At 36.8% G+C, this 19,457-nt stretch overlaps 1 protein-coding gene across 1 annotated transcript in view; it reads right to left on the bottom strand.

The window, feature by feature from the left end:
• The window catches only part of angpt4 (angiopoietin 4), a 64,194-nt gene extending 45,617 nt beyond the window's left edge, over positions 1 to 18,577 (bottom strand). The window contains exon 1 of the mRNA XM_016680488.1: positions 16,315 to 18,577. Within this exon, the coding sequence (XP_016535974.1) occupies positions 16,315 to 16,713 (399 nt within the window). The 5' untranslated portion in view covers positions 16,714 to 18,577. The remainder of the gene's footprint in view (positions 1 to 16,314) is intronic.
• Positions 18,578 to 19,457: the final 880 nt, after the last annotated feature.

Below are 19,457 nucleotides of genomic sequence, written 5' to 3'. Positions count from 1 at the left end.
TAACGGTCATTTGTTGTTATCGCTTGGTTGAGTTTTATGTTATGTTGAGTGAGCTAACACAAAGAAAGGCCCAGCTGTGTTGAAATCATTTTCAAACTATCAAACTATACCCTTCGGCATTTTCAGATGTTCTTTGCCAAAGCCTTGTCTCATCTTTGTTCAAGTTTGCTTTATAATTTGTCTCATGTCAGGTCTTGTTTTTGATGTCTCTTCTTGCTTTAGTCCATGTGCTTTTGGCAGCACCTTTTTGTTTCTTCTTTGCGTAAAATCTTATATTTTGTTTAATCCACCTGTCAGCTTTTGCAGAACATATTCCATCGGATCCTCTTTCACAGGTTTTGTGATAATAATAAAAAAAAAAAAAATAAAACTTGAAAATATGTCATCATTAATTACCTTTGATAGACAAAACATTTATTTTTTTTTGCTGATGAAAGAAATTGCTTCTTCTAACCAAACTTGTAGCTCCCTACTCAAACACAAAAGACCATTGAACATTAAAACAACTTGACACACTGTGAATATTTAGGCAATGACAAACAAGCTCATACTTCCTCTTTGATTTGTTCACTGTTCCCTCAAAATAATTCACCACAACAGAAAACAGTTGTTTCCAATGTACAATGCAGCTGCAGGAAACATAGCATGTAAAGCATACTCACTGAGGTTGGTGTTGAATGAGAATGATAAAAAAAAAGATTGATTAGATTCTTTTATTAAATTATGAACTGAAGTCTTCAACCTTTGTCTTTAATCATGTTGTGTGACCCATAAAATCATTGAAATTTTTAAATAAAAAGTGTCTGACTTCTTTATTAAATCCATGTGAGTTACTGTAGAACTGACAATAAGTTGTGTTTGCAGGCTGGAAAGGAAGCTGTTCATAAAAAAAAAAGACAACAAAGAGGCTTCTATAAGTTTTGCTACTTCACCAATTACAAAACTCTGACCTTTAAGAAAAAACTTTTTTCATAACATATTTAAACACAGTTGGAATTTCTTTTGTCCAACTGTGTTCTCCGAATCTTGTTTAGAGATTCGGAGAATCTCAAACTTATTAATCTTCATTTCCTTCCAAACTACTTTCTACCAAAACATGACCTCTAACTTCAACCTAACCTTAATAATTCATGTCTTTGCTTTCTTCTCTACAAACAGTGGTCAGAGTCACGTACAGTAATGTCCCAATAGGCTGAAACAACATAACTGTTTCCAAATAGACTAAGACATGCAGTTTGTTGTGCTTATGCAGATCATAATTTCATAAATTCAACTCTTACTTTTATTTAATTTAAAGTTGTGTAAATAAATTAGTCATTTAATTTTTTCCTACCTATACAATAAACAGGTGATATAAAAAGCAAGGAATATGGAACACGTTATTTATTACTTTAAAATACACTGTAATAATTCAACATCAACACCACTGCAGTAATGTTACCAATGATAATCAGGTGTTTTCATGTTTTCCAAGCTTGCTAACCCTTTGCAGGCTCAACTGAGGCTAATCAGACTCTTTGCTTGAGCCCCAGAAGCTATTTGCAGATCTGCCCCTTCAACCAGAGCTCATATTTCCTTATCAGTGTCTGCACTATCTCAAGTAACTCTCCCCTTTTCTCTTGTACCAACGCTGCTCTGCAAAGCAGCTGGTCAACAAAGTCAACACTTGCAAGCCTATTCAAAACACATTCATGGCATCCAGCTCCTGTCCTTCTACTTTACTAGAGTTTTGGTCTTCACATCCTTGTCCCATGACCAAACCATAACATACAGTACTTTAATATTTTTGACCACAGCAGAACATCAGTTCTGGATAAAGCATAAAACCTATGAAACCTAAAGGAACTTGTAGATACTTCCTTACGTTAACTGTCATGTAAAGTCATTGTAGGGCAAACCAGTTCAGGGGAAGGACTCTGATTTTCAAAGGCTGAAAATCATAGTTTATGCAAAATTGATCTGTTTTTGATGTACTGCGCTGCTGCAACCACAGAGTGAAGGTGAGCTACCAGTATAAGAAATTTTCTTAACCCTCCCACAGTCTTGAGATATGGGTCTAATTTAGACCTCAAGTTTTTTTTTACTCTGTGCGCAGTCTGACGGGGGCACGCTGCCCCAGTGTGTGCGTTTACTTGTGTTTTTTTGTATGTGTGTGGTTTTATCTAGAGTGTCGCGCAAAACCTGGGATGACGATTTTTCAGGACAACGATTTTCAGGACAACTTACTCATGCTGCTACTGACCTAGACTGTCAGCAGGATTTCACTAGCAACAGCTCAATAAGGAAACATGAGCACTTTGTAAACCCTACAGGTTACAAAAGGATTCTAGCTAAATCACCTTGATTCCCAAGGTGTTTTAAACAAATTCATATTTGTTCAGTAGACATTATTTAAGTCAGTATTGAACTAACCCCAAGTCTGTATTAAACTATGCTGACAGACATGCACTCTTCCACTCTTGATTAAAGGCACATACTCTGTTCTACCATTTACTTCAATAGTTTGTGTTTTTAATTTCTTTTATTTATTGAAGTCATTTAAGATGCTGTATGATGTATTAAATCAAATTTGAATTCCATACAATCAGTTATAGGGAAACAATAAAGACAGCAAGAAACTCTTGTAAATGTGTTTTGAAATTATGTTTGCCGATTCATTTATCATAGTATCTTGATGTAGTGTCAAGAAATGAAGGAGCACATCGTCGTCCTTCATTGTCAGTTCATAAACCACCAGCACATTTGCCAGCTGGCAGTCAAATCAGTTTGTTTAACCCGGATCAACGCACTCCCAGCTCAGTGCTTCATATCTCCATAAAACACTTGGCTGGATTTAAAACATTCCCATCCATGCCTCCAGTTCTCAATAATCATTTCAAAACAAGTCCCAAATGGGGAGTAAACTAACAGAAATCCTTGAAAATAAAAATTTACAGCCTTTAATTTCAACACTGTGAAGGGCTTAAAAACATGCATGTGGCGATCACCACATACAAAATGTAGAAGTTATCCCATGCCATATTATCAAGGACACTTCAGTTGGTATTGTAAAAGTTTTATTCAGTTGAAATGTAACAATTTTCTTTATATTTAGAAATAGCCTTTCAAATATTAATATCAAAATCTTGAGATTGTGCATCTTTTTCTGATCATATAAAACTAACTTTAAATTTGCTTCACTGGAATAAGGGAGTAAAACTGCAGGTTATTGAAAACAAAAGTAATTTACCAAAAGGAATACATTTCGTTAATACATAAGCAAAACTTATCTCAGACAGTAATGACAGTAATGGCATGTACTCCATGTTATGCAGGGACAATGAAAATACAGAATTGAAAAATGAGCAATCTAAATACCTTTAGTGCCAGTCTGCAATTTGCTTTATAAAAACTGTCAACCAGCACAAAAACACACATTACTTAGTATTTATGAAACTTACACTCATGTTTCAGTTTCATAAATACTGACTAGATTCACAATCAGTCCTAGACAGTTTCATCACGAGTAATGATATTGAAGCTCTTTTAAATTTGGTGTGAAACATTTTCAGTCAATAAAGACAGCAATAGCGCGTTAGCCTGACTCCAACATATTCTAACACTGACATAAAGACCTGAAACAGATCTATCAAAGAACAATACTCACTGTTTTTCTCTTAAATGGGTGAGTAAAGATGTCTTTCGTAAGCAAACAATTAATAACCTGTCATTAGCTACTGTCCCAAGAGATTAAACTAAAATGACTGATGTATGAACAACATCTATGACAATGTGTTTTTATCTAATGGGAAATAGACTACATAGGAGTCCTGTCTGCTGTAATGTGAGTCTTGCTACTCTTTGTTCTTGTAAAGAAAGAACTGAGCCAAGCAGCTACTGATTTACTGGTCCATTAATATTCCAACTTATCCATGTTTATTAGCTATGGATCATGACCAAAGACTATGATCCCAGATACATCTGGACAAAAAGAGCTTTCTTTGTTCTGGGCTCATCTTTAGACAGTGTGATGAGCTCAGTGGGAATTCAAAGTTAAAGTATTATTAGGATGAAGTTTCCTAAGCTGTTCTGAGTGGAGGAGCTTCCTTCTCGTAAAATCAGCAGCTAGCCTTGAGAATCCCTTGTTAAATTGGACTCAAATCTGAAATAGTGCTTTACTTGCATGTACTTATTTCAGTTTGTCTTTTAGAAAAGACACATGTGAATTGAAAGATTGTAGGAATGTTTTTCTTAAACAGAATCTATTTCAATTGTTTCTACATTTTAGCAAGTATTTTTTCTCTTCTTTGTAAAACTAAATCACAAAGTATTGCAGCCAGAAATACATTAATCATAAAACAAACACATACATGACCAACTTTTCATAATTAAAGTTAATTGCGGTTTTACCAAGGGCCTGTATTTGTCTCTATGTATTCAAAAGTCAGATGTAAGTAAATAGGCGCTGAATTGTCAGCAGTTGTGTCAGCAGACTTAAGGAGGCTGATGGCTAGATAATGGCTGTTATTAGGCTGTTATTAGTGCAGTCAGAGCCGTTTGATGTATTACTGTGACGGATGAAGGAGAATGGAGCAGCTCACAAACCAGGTGTTTCTATTCTGTTGACTTTACGCCTAGAACATTTAGCATTTTCTTATCCTGAAGCTCTCTTACCTTTCATCACAAGTTGGATTCGGAACACACTGTAATCTCCAAAAAGGCTGGTCATAAATTGCTTTCTGCTGCATGAGCAACACCACCTGCTCATAAGCTCCCTGCGAAGTTCTCTGGTGAGATTTTGTTATCAACATGATAAACTTCCCAGCTGTTGTCATGTAGGCATGTTCATTCAAGTCGACTTAAAGTTGAAATCAACTTGTAGTATTTAGTAGAAAATGAAAACCTATGGACAAGCTGTCCTTTTATTTATCCACTCAATTTGAGTTATATGGAAACTGATTAATATACAGTGCTAAATTTACTTAAATCATTTAAATATGCAAAATGAACATGACCAAAACATTAAATATGCTTTGAAATATTTGTCTTATTAGAACATAACTGATAGGTTTTGTATCACCAAATTCAGTTCAGTTTTAAGCACTTATGTTAAAAATCAATGTGTTTTATTAAAGATAAATTAGTTGGTCAGATGTCAGTCTTGGCCATTTTTTATTCTATGTTATTTTTAATCAACTGGCCAAATACTGAAAAATCTGATTTTATTTTCACGTTTGTATCAAAATTAGGAAATCCCCCAATGTGTTGGGCTTGTAGACACACAATTCAATAACAAACACTTTAAAGCTCTTTTTGTTTCTTCTAAATATTAAATGCACCTGGTTGAGGGAAATGTGCTTTCCTGTACAAATAGGAATGGGATTGTAAATTATTCCTTTCATGTTGAAGTCTAAACTACAACCTCAATTAAAGAACACTGAGCCTATCTTTTTGTTTGATGTTGTTTATGCCTTGCAAAAAAAAAAAAAAAAATGTAATCAGCGCTGTGCAGGGAAACGTCTGATCATTCAATCATGAATAACTTATCCTTAAAATCCAGATTTAGTCAGCAAGTCTATTCAAAGGAATGGTTAGTTATTTATTTTAAGCTCAGCCAAGACATCAAGAAAAAAGAGCCTCTACAAGTTGGGTTCTTATTTCAGTACAATTTCCAGATGCCTGAAGGTGTCAAGTTTACGCGCTAAAACAACTATGTGCAAGTGCAAAAACCAGTAAAGTTTCTAGTCTTCTGACTGTGTAAGAAGAAAACAACATCTATGTCCAGATATGAATGTGTTTCAGTGCTAAATGGTCATAAAACCCACATAACCCACACAAAAAAACTTGAAAAAGTGTTGGCTGAAGTCAATAAGTGTGTCATTGTTATTCATCTACAATGAATGAAATCTGCAACTTAAAGGCCACTCTGCAAAGAAGAAGTCATGAATATAAAAGCAACATAAAAAGACAGATTACAGTTTCCAAATGTACTCAGGAAAAAAAAAAAAAAAAAGTTTTGGAGACATGCCCTGAGATCTTATGAAACAAAATCAACTGTTTCTACAGGTCATTGTTTCATTCCCAGGGAAAAGGATGTGTTTTGCTACCAGACTGGTGGACCGGCAAATAAGATATTATTACTGGAGGTTATGTGTTCATACTGAAGCAGTGTCGCAAGACAACAGTGAGAAAGAACACTGAGATCCTTAGAACAAAAGACTTGTTCAAATGGATCATGACCATGATCTACAGCCAAGTTTATGGCAGAGTGGTCGTCGTTTTAGAGTGGTCGTCAAAAAGCCTCACTGCAAATTTATGCCGAGGGCTGAAAGGTGTGTGCAAGCAAACAGGGCTACAAACTTGACTTAATTACACCAGCTCTGTCAGGTGGGAAGGGACACAACTCTAGCGAGCTGTTATGAGAAGCTTGTGGAAGAAAACCCAAAATTGTTTGACTCAAGTCATAAAGTTTAAAATCTAATTATACAAACTACTAAAGAAGGGTGTGTCAACTGTTCAAGCAAGTAAAAAAAATAATCTTGGTCTCCCCTCATTCTGGCATTTCATAAAAAGAAATAGATTCAACAATCCTAATTTACCTACAACCAAGAAAGATTATCTTGACTTAATAGACAGTAAGACAAAAAGTTAGGCCTCTGTACAGTGCATGTAAATCTTTGATCTCAATGCTTTATATACAAGTGAATTGTAATTTTTAATTACTAAATTTTAATTTTAACTGATCAGGTCTTTTTTCCATTAACGTATCATAGTTTTTTTCTTAAAATACATATTGAAATCTAAAATATATACTGTTGCTGAAATTAAGTTAGTTCATTACTGTGCAAAACATTCATTCTGATAAAATGAGTTAATGAGTTGAAAAAAAGCAATATTTTTACCTGTCGTATCAATTAATATAACGCTTTTCTCATATTGAATCACTCAAACAATAATCAAAGTTTGAATCAGCTTTATGTCTTCTGAACATATTTTTAACCTGACACATAATCACAATTTGTGTATTTAGTTCTTTTTAAAAGTTACTGTATGCGTCAGGACAAATGTCAAGCTCCAGCCAATGAACACAACTGACAATAAGCACCCTGTGATGTGAATAAAAACCCTAAAGCACTTTTTTCGTCTTATCCCTTCAGACTTTCAAAAGCTGCCACTGTCTTTCCTCCTTTGCCCCGCTCTCTTCAGAGAGGGTTATCATCAGCACAACCCCTGACCACATCAAAGCACTGTATCAGAGCGGCCTCGGTTGATAGCCAGGCTGTGATCCAACCACAGTGACTTTCCTGTTTCCCTCTTTCAGTCTCTCAGGCACAGGTCCATTTGAAGTCAGTCATTTGGCAGAAAACTAAACAGCCCCCCTGTTAACTACCTCACTTACTGCTGTTTACAGGCAGTCTGTCTTAAAAACCACAAACTGCTGCTGAGACCACAGAGCCCAGTGAAGCCAGAAAGAGATGGAATAGTAAGAGCTGACAGAGACACATTGCCTTTTACTGCTGAGGTTAGAGATAATATGCAAATTACTTTAATTATCTAAAAAAAGAAAAAAAAATACAAGACAGAGGCACTTTATTTTATTAATCCAACCGTAAAAGTAATGTTCATGAGGTTTAGTAGTTTTTATAAATAATTCGCAGTTGATCAAGTTTATTTTAGCAGGAAGCATTGCTTTTAGTGGAAAACGTAACTAATGATACAACTTCTGTTTTCCTTCCTGAGCTAGCTGTAGAGTTCAGCACTTTTCACCCTCTTTCTGTTTGTTTTTACTTTAAAGCTTAAAAGCAGCGCGAAGCAACTTCACTAATGCCACAGTCGTCTCCATCTAGTTTCAGCCGGACCGAAACTTTGACCCTGGCTTAAATCTTTGATTTGTGATTTCCTGAGCCCTGAGAGAGAGAGCACATGCCACGGGTGTTCACATGAGAAACAAAAATACTAAAATAAGTTGGAACAAATGAGGATTACTCCACTGGAGCCCTGACTTAGACATGAGACAGCTGTGACTCTTTATTTTCTAGCGCTGTTGCAATGTTTTAATTCATTCTTTGGTCTGCAGTTTGCATTGTGAGTCTGTGTGAATCTTTGTTTTTAATAATGCAAAATGTTTTAGTGTGCAGTGTTTATAAGCCAGTAAAGTTGGATTAGTTATAGGATTTTCCAATTTGTTGTCTTTCCAGATGTTGTAGCTAGTTACATTTGCTATAAGTCATTTTAATGTATCCATGATTTTGAAAATATTTGTTTCATTAATTAAGATGTGTTATTCACCTAGTTCTTGTTCGCAAAAGTTGATGATTAAAATGTAAAATCTTTTTGGTGTAATTATTAGATCAGATTTGTTTTCTGGTTTATTTGGTCTAATTTTTTTGTGACAATTTATAACAATTTACTGCATTTTTGTTATAATTCATCTTTGTACTGTTTTTGTGTAAACTGTAAAAAAACAAAGAAGTTCACATTTTCATATTCTATAGAACCTCTGAATACTAATTTAATTGATATCATGAAAGATGTACGTTGTGGTTTTCTATAACTAACAACCATTCAAAATCCTTTACACTCATTTACCCAACACTCACAGAGATGCAGAGCAGCAACAAGGGCTTGAGTGCCTTGCTCAGAGGCAACTAGATATGACGGGGAAAGCTGGAAGCAAACCAGTTTTGAACTTTAAAACCATTATACTTCTCACTGTAACTCCACAACAGTTGTTTTGCATTATAAACAAAGAACATTTTATTAATACTTATTAACTTCCATCCACGTCCCTTCAAATTCTTTACGCTCCTTAAAATCAGAATGTCAAAGTTTTTTTTTTTTTTTTTTTACCAGATAATAAATATAGTTTATATGCACATGAACTTTGGAGAATTGGACACTGAAATATTGCTGTAGGTGAGAAATCTAAAAAAAAAATAATAATAAAAAATCAACTGATTATGGACATAAACATATCTCTAACAGTGATAAATGCATATTAAGACTTAGAAGAAATAAAGTTCAAACTCCTAGCTTGATTTGTATGCTTTTGTATGGTGACTTTGAGTTTCTGTTTTCTGGTTTGTGTTACTTGTATTTATTGTTTTAATACCATTTTCAATGTAGCCGTGGCCTGGCTTCCATTAGAACGGAAATTAAAGTCTTTACAGAGTAAATACAGGCAAAAAAAAATTAAATATGAGTGATTAACGGCTACATAAAAGACAATGATGCTGTGGCTAACATTCATGGGGATTAATATCTGTGTAGGAAATGTAACCAAACTATAGCAGAGGAAAAAGAAACAATGCTAAAGTCAGCAAAGCAAAGCAAAGAAGACAACAGCTTTTATCTTTGATCTAAATTGCATTAAAAGTATGTTTAGATGGTGGAGATGTTCTGTAGAAAGACATAATTATCTACTCAGACTGACCCTGACTAAATGCCAAAGGTGAAAGGTCGCCCTCTGTCTCCTGTCGGGATGCTGCAGACATCAGCTCTGGATCTGATCCACGTCTCCCCTGAGATTTAACAGTGTGGGTGGTAATTACATCCCAGCTCACATTCATGCTCACACGCAGACACTTGTATACACATCGCCCCAACACGGACACACAAGCACACTCCTGCATGCCTTGTTAAAAGTGCTGGTAAAATCTCAGTGGTTTAATCCAGCCAAGCACTCTGAGAGATTAAAATCTTTCCAGAGAGTAGCAGAATCCCTCCTTCAGCTACCACAATGAAGAAATCAGCAGGGGTGGGCAGAAGGAATAATGAGAATTTTATACACTCCATTTACACTGGAATGTATCTTAACCCATGTAATGTTGCAAATGGAATTGCGTTTTACAATGGCATCAAGCCACTGTAGAAAAAGAAATGTGCTTCATGGAAGTTTTCTTTTTATTTCCTTCAGCTGCAAAGAGGCAGACTTCAGATGCTTTAGAAAGTATTTAATGTGAATGAGGCAGAACAGCAGCAACAAATGGAAAAATATACATTCAGTTAAAAAACAATGAAGAAAACGAATACAAACGTTTCCAACTCCTGCTTTCCCGAAATGAGAACTGCTCAGAATCTCAATGTAAAGTTATTTTTCTCCTGCCACAGCTTGCTACACAATCTGATTATCTGGGTGAGTTTATACTTAGCTTTGACCTAAAAGTAAATGAACATATGTGCATGTGATTTGCTGGAAATACCAAGTAACCTGTTAGTGTTTTCACTTTGCTTTAACAACAATTTGTAAATGGACCTGAAACGGCAGATATTCTGCTTGCTACACAAATGTATCTGCACTTTGAAAAGGTTGGAAAGACATATAATGCAAAGATGTGGACATAGTTTTGATACAATAAAGGTTTAGACAGAATATCTGCATGTTATTTTTTGACAAATGTTTCTCTTGTTTACCTCAGGAATTGTGGGAATGTGTCTGAGGACCTGAGGCGTTGCATCACCCTTATGGTTGAAGCGATTGCATCATTACCTCAAGCAAGTTGTCAACAAGATGACAACAAGAAAATTATTGATTTTTATAGTTTTGCTTAAGATTAACATTTTACTTTACCATAAAATTGTGTAAAATGTTTACGTTTGAAGTGTTTTGAGTATAAATTCAGGGTAAACTTAATTAGTCCAGTTCCATGTACCTTTTAGCTTAAAGTAGTAGACCAGATGGTTTTACATTTAATTCTTTATGAGAGATTCTATGAAGTTATCAGTATGTTTTTTATTTTTTATCTGGAGTAGGCAGAAGCTAAGTCACTGTTTGTTTGTGGAAGTGTACTGAATATCCTCAGATTGCTGAAATGCTAACGATTTGTCAGATGGATTCCCTAATTTCAGCGACTTAGGCCCTTCAAGATAATAGAACATATTCATATCTGACAATTTTATGCATTATCATATTCATATTGGAAATGCTCTTCTGACAAAACAGCAACAATCTTTATAGAATTCCCTTGGAAAGTTGTCAATGTTTATCATGTTTTATCCAGCGGATTTAAACATTTGCAGTTAAAAAAACTTTTAAAGCAGCTCTTTGAAATCAGCTACAATTCGGTACATCAGTCAGAATTTCCTAAATTGAGATAATTGTGGCTCTTCTACTATATGTACCTCACACAACCCAACTTCAGAAAAAAAGACTCTTTCTTTGTACTATGGATCCATTTACTTTACATACCAAGTAGGACATGTAAGAAAGTGTAAAAAAACTGAGTCAGACAGATTAGCGTTGTTAGAAGATAGCAGAAGATAAGGTGCTCTTTGAAGAGAGGAGTCTTGAAGGTAGAGATGTATGCCCCTGCTCTGATAGCATTTGGTAGCTCCCTTTCCCATTAAGGTGCCACAAACAAGAACAGTATGGGCAGAGGGTGACTGAAATGTAAGGACTGAGCCAGATAACATTCCTGAGAAAATCCCAGAGATTGAGATAAGCTTCTACGTCTGAATTTAAAGAACTGTGTTCAGATATAATTTGTAGAGAACATCTTGTTTTTTTCTTTTTTTTTTATTTCAATATGAGCAGCTATGGGTTGGTAAAGAAGATCAGTAAATAGTGTTGAATCTTTGCACTGGAGGATATTTTATGACAGTTTTGGTAATTTGCAGGTGTTAATGTCAAAACTCTAAATGTGTATTTGTGATTAATTAGACTGTGGATTTAGTTTAACTAAATATATGGTCATTAAATTGTAGACATTTTGTCTGTCTAATGAAAAACTGGAAAATAGAATGAAAGTATCATAAGAAAAGTCTTTAGACTACAAAGTCAGGTTGAAACGTCTAAATATCTAAAAGGAGAAAAATGTTGAGGGTGAGAACCATAATAAAAATCTAAATTTTCCTTCACACAGTTTACAAAACGTTAATAGCATGTTTTCTGTGTTTTATGTGTTCTGATAGGGCTTTCTTTAAACTATTTACTTCTCTGAACTGTGACATAAACTTGACACGTTAACATTTCATAAAGGCACCTGATCAAACAACTTGTTCATGACAAGTTTAAGCAATTTAAAAACCCTCCCAAGTATTTGGAGCATCCGTCTGTTTAAACTGCATGCGTGTTGTGATAACTTAAGTTGCAGAGTTTTCTTTCATCACATAATTAACAGCGGATGTAAACTTTCTGTGAGCTATGACAGGTGCAGCCAGCAAGCTCAGGCAGCTGAATAAATCTCTTTAACTCAGAAGAATTATGATTCTGAAACAGGAGCATTATTCATGCTGCCGCCCTCATCTGCAACACCTAAACGACTCTAATGATGATGAATGGGGGCTCCCTGCCTGTAGATTCCTTTAAAAAATGTTTTCTTTTGCTAATCTCATTTAATGGATCAACAACACCTGCTGCAACTAAATCATTTCATCCTGCAAGTCAGCAGGAAGGGGCTTACTGCAGTTTTTACTGCCAATGTTTAGGGGTGAGGGTTATACAGATCTATGAGCTTGATGTGTGTTTGTCTGTCCACTTTGCCTTAAATGTATTAAGCTTGACTACTGCACATCTTTTTGTGTAAGTCTAGTGATTACTTGATTTATATTTCTAATATGAATCAAAGGCTAATAATCGCTGTCTCAAAGGTGAAAAAAGGGTTGAGAAATCTGGGGAAGTAAACAATTTTAGGGTATTTTGAAAAGCAAAAAGTTCATAAACTGTGGAAATGTGTCTTGTGATGAATCTAATGTGCTTCAAAAACAGGACAGAGTCAAATTCCTCAAGGCAATTTATTTATTTGTGGTAAAATCTCAGGCTACTGTGACCTTTGGGTTTGTGTTTTGAGGATTATCTAGTTGAACGTTTTCTTTTCTTAGACTTAAACTTTAAATTTTAGGTGAGATTGATTTTAATTCTAGCATATATTAAATGTTTTACTCTTTGCCTGTAATGCTAAGATGGTAGATATGCTATAATTTCAAAAATAACTCTTTTTTTTTTTTTACAGTAAAATGATTTCAGTTGGATAGTTAGGGGATCTTCTTAAGCAATTCCTTGACTCTTTGGCATCCGCAGCCTTTTTCTTTAGACATCAGAGAACTCTTTACATCTTTGTAAGATGGCATCACATCCTTTTGAAGTAAAGATAAAGACAGAACCTTGATGTCAAAGGTTTAGATAGGACAGAGCTTACCTCTCATGCCGAAGCAAATCCTAATCATTGGCACCTAATCTGAAAAAAAAGATTGCTCTGTTTTTACATTTTTGAGGATGCTTAAAAACACAGCGATTCACTCGTTAAACGAATCTGTGACAAAGGCAACTTTTGCAAAATATGCTTTGCTAAAAAACAAAGACGAGTTGCTAGCTGCGGTGTCTGGTTGCTCACAGATCTCAAATGAAGTTGATATCCCACACTGAAGCCAGCTGTGCAGCTCTGCACAGCTGGCAGAGCTACACAAGAAGAAAAAAAGAGGTCAGAAAGCTTCTGAAAGCTCATTGATGGCATGTGACAACTCCAAATTTTGTTCCTGTCAACACCATTACTCCTGCGGACTTGGCTGAAGTCCAGGCATTTGATCTGTCACAGTGTACTTCAGTGTGAATTATCTAATGTGTATTTGTGGCAAGAAATTATGTGACAAAAAACATATCACACAGCGCTGATTTCTGTCTGTTTATCCCACTAAATCCCCTCCAAGTCCCCTCACAGGCAGAAATAATAGGAAATAAATAGAAAAGAATGAAAGATAAAACTGATTACATATCAATGTAATACATTTTAATTTTGCTGATATTTTAAAGCTTCCACTTGACTCTCATGAAATTTTTTTACATAATTCTCCAAACCGAGATCACTTTAAATGTGGCTTGCTGCAAGAATTGTTAGATAACATAAACCTCTTTCAAGTCAGATCATATTTCTTTGGGTGAAAATATTGTTGAATTTACATCACTACCCTCCAAACTTTTCACAGTGTACTGAACGTCTGTCTGCCATCCATTGTGTGCAAAACTTGCATCGCACTCCTTCTCTTGAATAGCTCGGCTTCGTCAGGGGAAATGTTTTGACACATATTTACTTAAGACTTCTTAAAAGTTCTACCACCTCACAATAAATCTGGCTTCTGCTGTAACATAATAACATGTTTATTTCACAACATATTTATTTCATATTTTTTCAGAGTCCAAATCTTCCATCCACATTGAAGCATTTAGACATATAACCATTCCTTGTGGCCTAGATCAGCCATAGAAAATAAGTGATGCAGATTTCTTTTACTCTAGTCTGTTTCTCATTGCTCCACACTTTGAAGTAATTTCTTTCTTCAGAGTGATTCAGAAAGAAAGAAAGAAATGTATAGCTTTCCACACAGCAGCTGTGTTACAGGACATACAGCAGTTTGAGGCCATAAATTAAGTGTTCATTCCTCCTCAGCTCAAGTAAAAAATCGCTTCACCAACAATCAGACAAACTGTATGAATGAGTGTTTCTCCTTGGAGACATTATGACAGGGATGAGACAACGTTGGGTCTAGAATTGAAATAAAAAGTAATCCTTGGAAACATCGGCTGTCAAATGTCCAGTACTGGACCGTGTTCACTGTTAACATGCTCAACAACAGGCTAATAGGTAAAGTCCCATAAGGCGGCTTTGGTTCAAAACTTTTTTTTTTTTTTTTTTTTTTCCAGAAAGTCACACAAGTGTGACACAATGGTGTCACACTTGTCAGAAAGAAAGTCTTTCTGACAAGTGTGACACCATTTTTTTCCTAATCTGTTTTGTGTTGTTCAACCATGAACAAAAAAGTAACTATGGCAATGTCCTGATTTATTGATCCACTTATGAGGTAACTTTGATAGGCTAACCACTCCTGGGAAGGGTCACAATGGTTCCAATATGTACTCCTTTTGTGGGTTTTGGCTCTCACTGAATGCTCCCCAATGTCCCAAACCTCAGGAATGGCTTTGCAACCCTTTCCAGAGTGACATATGTCACTGACTTGTTTTCTCCTACGTTTCCTCAGTCATGACAAGATGCTTTTTAGGGTCTTTTTGTCAACTGCATGAATGTCACCCCAAAAATGATTGCATGAGTGCATCGGTGTCATCATGGCAGTTCAGTGATTAAGTGATATTTTGATTGTACATTTAGCTAATGCTGAGGGACTCATCTCTCCAAAAAGAGTGATTAATCAAAATTAATTCAGCAAAGCAGATTATTACATTTGTACTTGGATTAGGCTAGTTTGGGTAGATGTGTTCCCATATTAAATGAAATAACCACTTATAGCTTAATGGTTATAGCGCTATAACCATTTACAGGACTATAAATCCTGTAGCACCAGTTTAAAGACTTGTTTTGTTTGCAATTAAGGTAAAGCAACAGTGAATGTGGAGACAGGAAAATAGCAGATAATTAAAACACAAGGACTGTGTGACTATTTGCTTCAGACACCTACAGTCAAGGCAATTTATAAGAGCATGAACTAATCCACTTCTGCACTTAGAAACAAGCAAACTTGTTTCACAATGGGTAGTGTGGATTTTATTGCAGTGGATTGTGGGGTCTACTAAAAAAAATAACTCCCTGTCAATAAAATTCATGGGAGGCATGTGAGAAGAATTGGCTGCAGGTCATAGGTGGAGTATTGGAAGACTTCAGCATTTTAAATTGTAGGAAAAAACTTGCAAAATAAGCCATGAAGTCGGATTGTTAGAGACTCAGACCTGAGTTACTTAACAGTGTGAGACTTTTTTGAGTAATGGTTTGTAGTGGAATTATCTTTTGCACAACTTTTATTGCACAGTGTGCAGTCAAGAACCCAATGAAAAGAAATGACAGGTTACTTTAGGAAGAATAATAGTTTGCTGGATCAACACCAGGGGGACACAATGCTTTTCTCCTGATTGAAACCAGCTGCCAGTTATCTAGAACCATAATTTAAAACTTTGATCCATAACCCACAAATTACCACACAAGAAATCCACAACGGCCTCAGCCCAGATTTGCTCCATCACGGATCACGCATGTGATCCGAGTGGAGCTGCAGAAGCGAAAAGATATATTTTCACAAAAAAGCTTTTTTTTTTTATTTTTCAGTTTCACTTCTGGGTGTTAAGCGGTCCTGGACATGACGATACTCAGCTGCATGTTGTAAGTCACACCTTTTTCATTTCTAATGAGAAATACATTCACTGTTGTACCACCTTTGGCATTCAGCATAACTTGTGATATAATGACATACCTTTTTTCTTTGATGAGCATCGCTCTCCCTTAGAAAGATACAAACATCTGTCCAGAGAGCATGTATGCTTTTCTCTGACGGTTCAGTCGGTTGTAATCAATGAGTTTATAACACACATTTCAGAAAAAGGAGTTAATCCCTTACCTTTTGCAGCCACAGTGTGTTGTTCTCCATTATGCTTTCCAGGTGCTGCAGTTTCTGATTCGACCATTCGCCGTCCATGGGTGGCGAGTCTCTCTGCACAACGCTGGCCCCGCCACGAGAGCCCCCGTAATGTTCACCCTGCGACAGGGACCCTCCGCTCTGACATCCATCCACCTCTGGAAGGACAAAGGTGTAGCTACACTGACCATGCTGGATGCGATGAAGTCTCTTTCTCTTCTCTGCACCTCCTCCTCCTCCACCACCAGTTCCTCCTTTTCTCTGGCTTCTTCCAGCTCCCGTTCGCTCTGTGCCTCCAACGCCGGCTCCATCACTGACTGTGGACCAGGTCCAAAGCAGCAGCAGCACCAGCAACCACCGGCTGAGATTCAGGCCTTTCATGACGATGCTTTCAATATTTTAAAGAGTTATTCCTTTAACAGGGTCAAGGGAAGATTGTTCACACTTTGACCCCAGTTCACCTGAGGAGGAAGCTTGCATGTAACAGTGAAGCCATGAATTCAGTTTTTCTGTTTCTTTCACAATGGTCTCTTCAGTTTTAAGATTCCTCTTCTCTTGTGGATCAAAAGAGCAGCAGAAAATGGCACCTGTTGATCTTGGAGGTAACTAATTTCCTCCCCCACTGAATGGTGGTACAGATGCCCACCTCTGTTTACTTTTCCAACTGGAAACTTAGTTTGGTTTTTTGTGGTCAGTTTTCTCTCAGATAAATTCATCCATCTGCATGAAGTCAGGCAGGTTCCTCAGGTTTTGTCTCCTCCTCTCATGAAAGCAAAACCTGAATGTTCAGATCCAAACAGGAAAAAAAAAAGAAAAAAAAAGAAAAACTGGAGCTGAAAATGATGAGAAAACTAAGAAAAACTAAATAGAAATGAAATTTTAAAAATGCAAGATTTAAAAAAAATCTCATAAGCATTCAAATATCCACCAACTAAACAAAACCTAATAAATGGTAAATATCTGGATTTTACTTCTTCCACTCTTCTCTGGTGGCTGCAGCTTTAGAAGTGGCTGAAGAGAATTACTTCTGCCCCCTTCTTATCTGGGAACGGCTGAAAACAGAAAAGGGGGAAGGAGTGAAAGTCTGGGAGAGCGAGAGAGAAAAGGAGAGAGAGAGGGGGGGAGGAGTGAAACGATGGGGGACGTGGGGGAGGTCTATTAGAGTGCCCTCGTATTTGCAAGCCGAGAGGAAAGGAAGAGAGGAAGAAATGGGAAGGAGCCAGAAAAAAAGAGGGAGATTAACAGACTGAGAAAGAGGACAGAGAGAAAAGTAAAGAGAAGGGCAGACCGATAATACAAAGAGTGGGCAGAACCGGAGCCGTAACTGTTGACACACAGAGGAAAGGCAGAGTCATTGATAGGAGAAACAGATCTAAAAGAGGTACTGTAGTTGCTGTAATCTTTCTCCTGTCTGATCTTTCACTTCTGAAGTAAATGCCAAGGCCTTCTACGGTCATTCACACTGACTCAAAGCTGGGGCTTTTGTCCTCAACACAGTCGTTCTCTGGGGCATCATGGGGGATCAGTTGCTATGACCAACCACGTAGTCCTCAAAGTTCAGGTGAAAGAAAAAAAAAAATCTCTGTCGTAGGATGCATCTCCTTGCTGCTTCTCATCCGTCCCGCTGTGCTTTCCTCTGCATGGAAATACATACAAAGATTAGTTCCAGATAGATGGCTCGGTCCCAGCCTTATGAAACCCAAGCTCTACATGTGGAGAGACAATACGGGTTGACAGAGTTTATTTGTATGGTGATAAAATGTTCTGCAAAAATTAAATGACACAAATACAGAAAAAATATCTGATGGAGCTCCATGAGAGAAAAGATACTCTCAGATTTTCACAAGGAGATGTAATCCAAAAATGTGCCGGTAGTGACATTTTGAATTAGAGTAATAAAGGACCGAAATGAATGTTTCTGTTTTAAGATTCTGTTACTGGATCATCCTCTAATGGCCGCAGAGGAGTTGAAGATAAAAAGCTTTTCTAATCCTCTCCTCTTATTTATTTTGACAAAATGCCATTTTATTTTCATCTCGACCTGACCTCAGTCTACTGTTACCGCTGCTGCATACATCTTAATTTTTGCTGGACTGGGTCGCTCTCTTAATGTTAGTCAATTGGTCCCTCGGGAGTGAGCAGAGAGGTTACGCAGTGGATGGCTTCTGCCCCAAACAGACATCATTCTCATGGGAACGGGCTGGCCAGGGAGTCCAGTGTGCAGAGCGTTCCTTTTCCTTTTCTTAACACAGCAAAAGAACGCCGGAGAATACATGGAGTATACATGTGGGACGCACATCTCCAGATAAATGTGGAGCCATAGAAGAAATCAGCTTTCTTCTATGGCCATTAGAGGTCTAAGTGAGAGAATTAATCTTTGGGATGAGAAGAGACGGAAGCATAAGAGAAAACCAAGGACTCCGGGTGCTTTCTGAAGAAGATTGCTCTAAAAATGCTGCAAGCGATGAATAAATGTGACCCTACGCTGATGATTGTAGTACAGATGATTTAATGTTTAGACCATAGTTTCTTTCTTTCTTTTTTTTTGTTTGCATTGCTGAATAAATATTACTAAAGGTTTTATTTTCATTCTTTCTAATATACCATACATGAGATTATGTTTCTGCAATTTGGCTAAGTTATTTGGGCTTCATTTCCTGACCCCCCACGCAGATACACTAAGGAAACTTGGGAAGGGATATGGTAAAAGGTTTATTTACAAAAGGACAAAAAATTATTGTTCCATCATCAGTAGTTTGGCAGTTTTGTTCCAGGGTTGAGGCGAGCAAGAAGGGGGTAAATTAAGATCCTGTCTTCAGATTGCGGAGGCATGCAAGAGAGAACGTGACCAAAACCAGAGCAGAAGATTTAAGATCCTGGACATAAAATAACACAGTATTTGGAGAGCAGTTCAACCGCTGGAGATGAAGGAACTAAAATGGACAACCATGGAGCGGGTGAGTCACCAGGAGAGGAACAACTGAAGGATCTGAGCTTGGTGTGGAAATCAATATGAGATCCAACAACAAAAGCCTGATCACCAGACGAAGACTGAGTGTTTACAGACAGGTGTGCAATCTACACCAAGACAGTCATGCCCTCCAGCAGAGATCTTCTGTTGGGAA

This window comes from Poecilia formosa, unplaced genomic scaffold, assembly GCF_000485575.1.
Source record: "Poecilia formosa unplaced genomic scaffold, Poecilia_formosa-5.1.2 Scaffold243, whole genome shotgun sequence".
NCBI classification, from domain to species: Eukaryota; Metazoa; Chordata; class Actinopteri; order Cyprinodontiformes; family Poeciliidae; genus Poecilia; species Poecilia formosa.
This window is presented reverse-complemented; position numbering and strand designations above follow the sequence as displayed.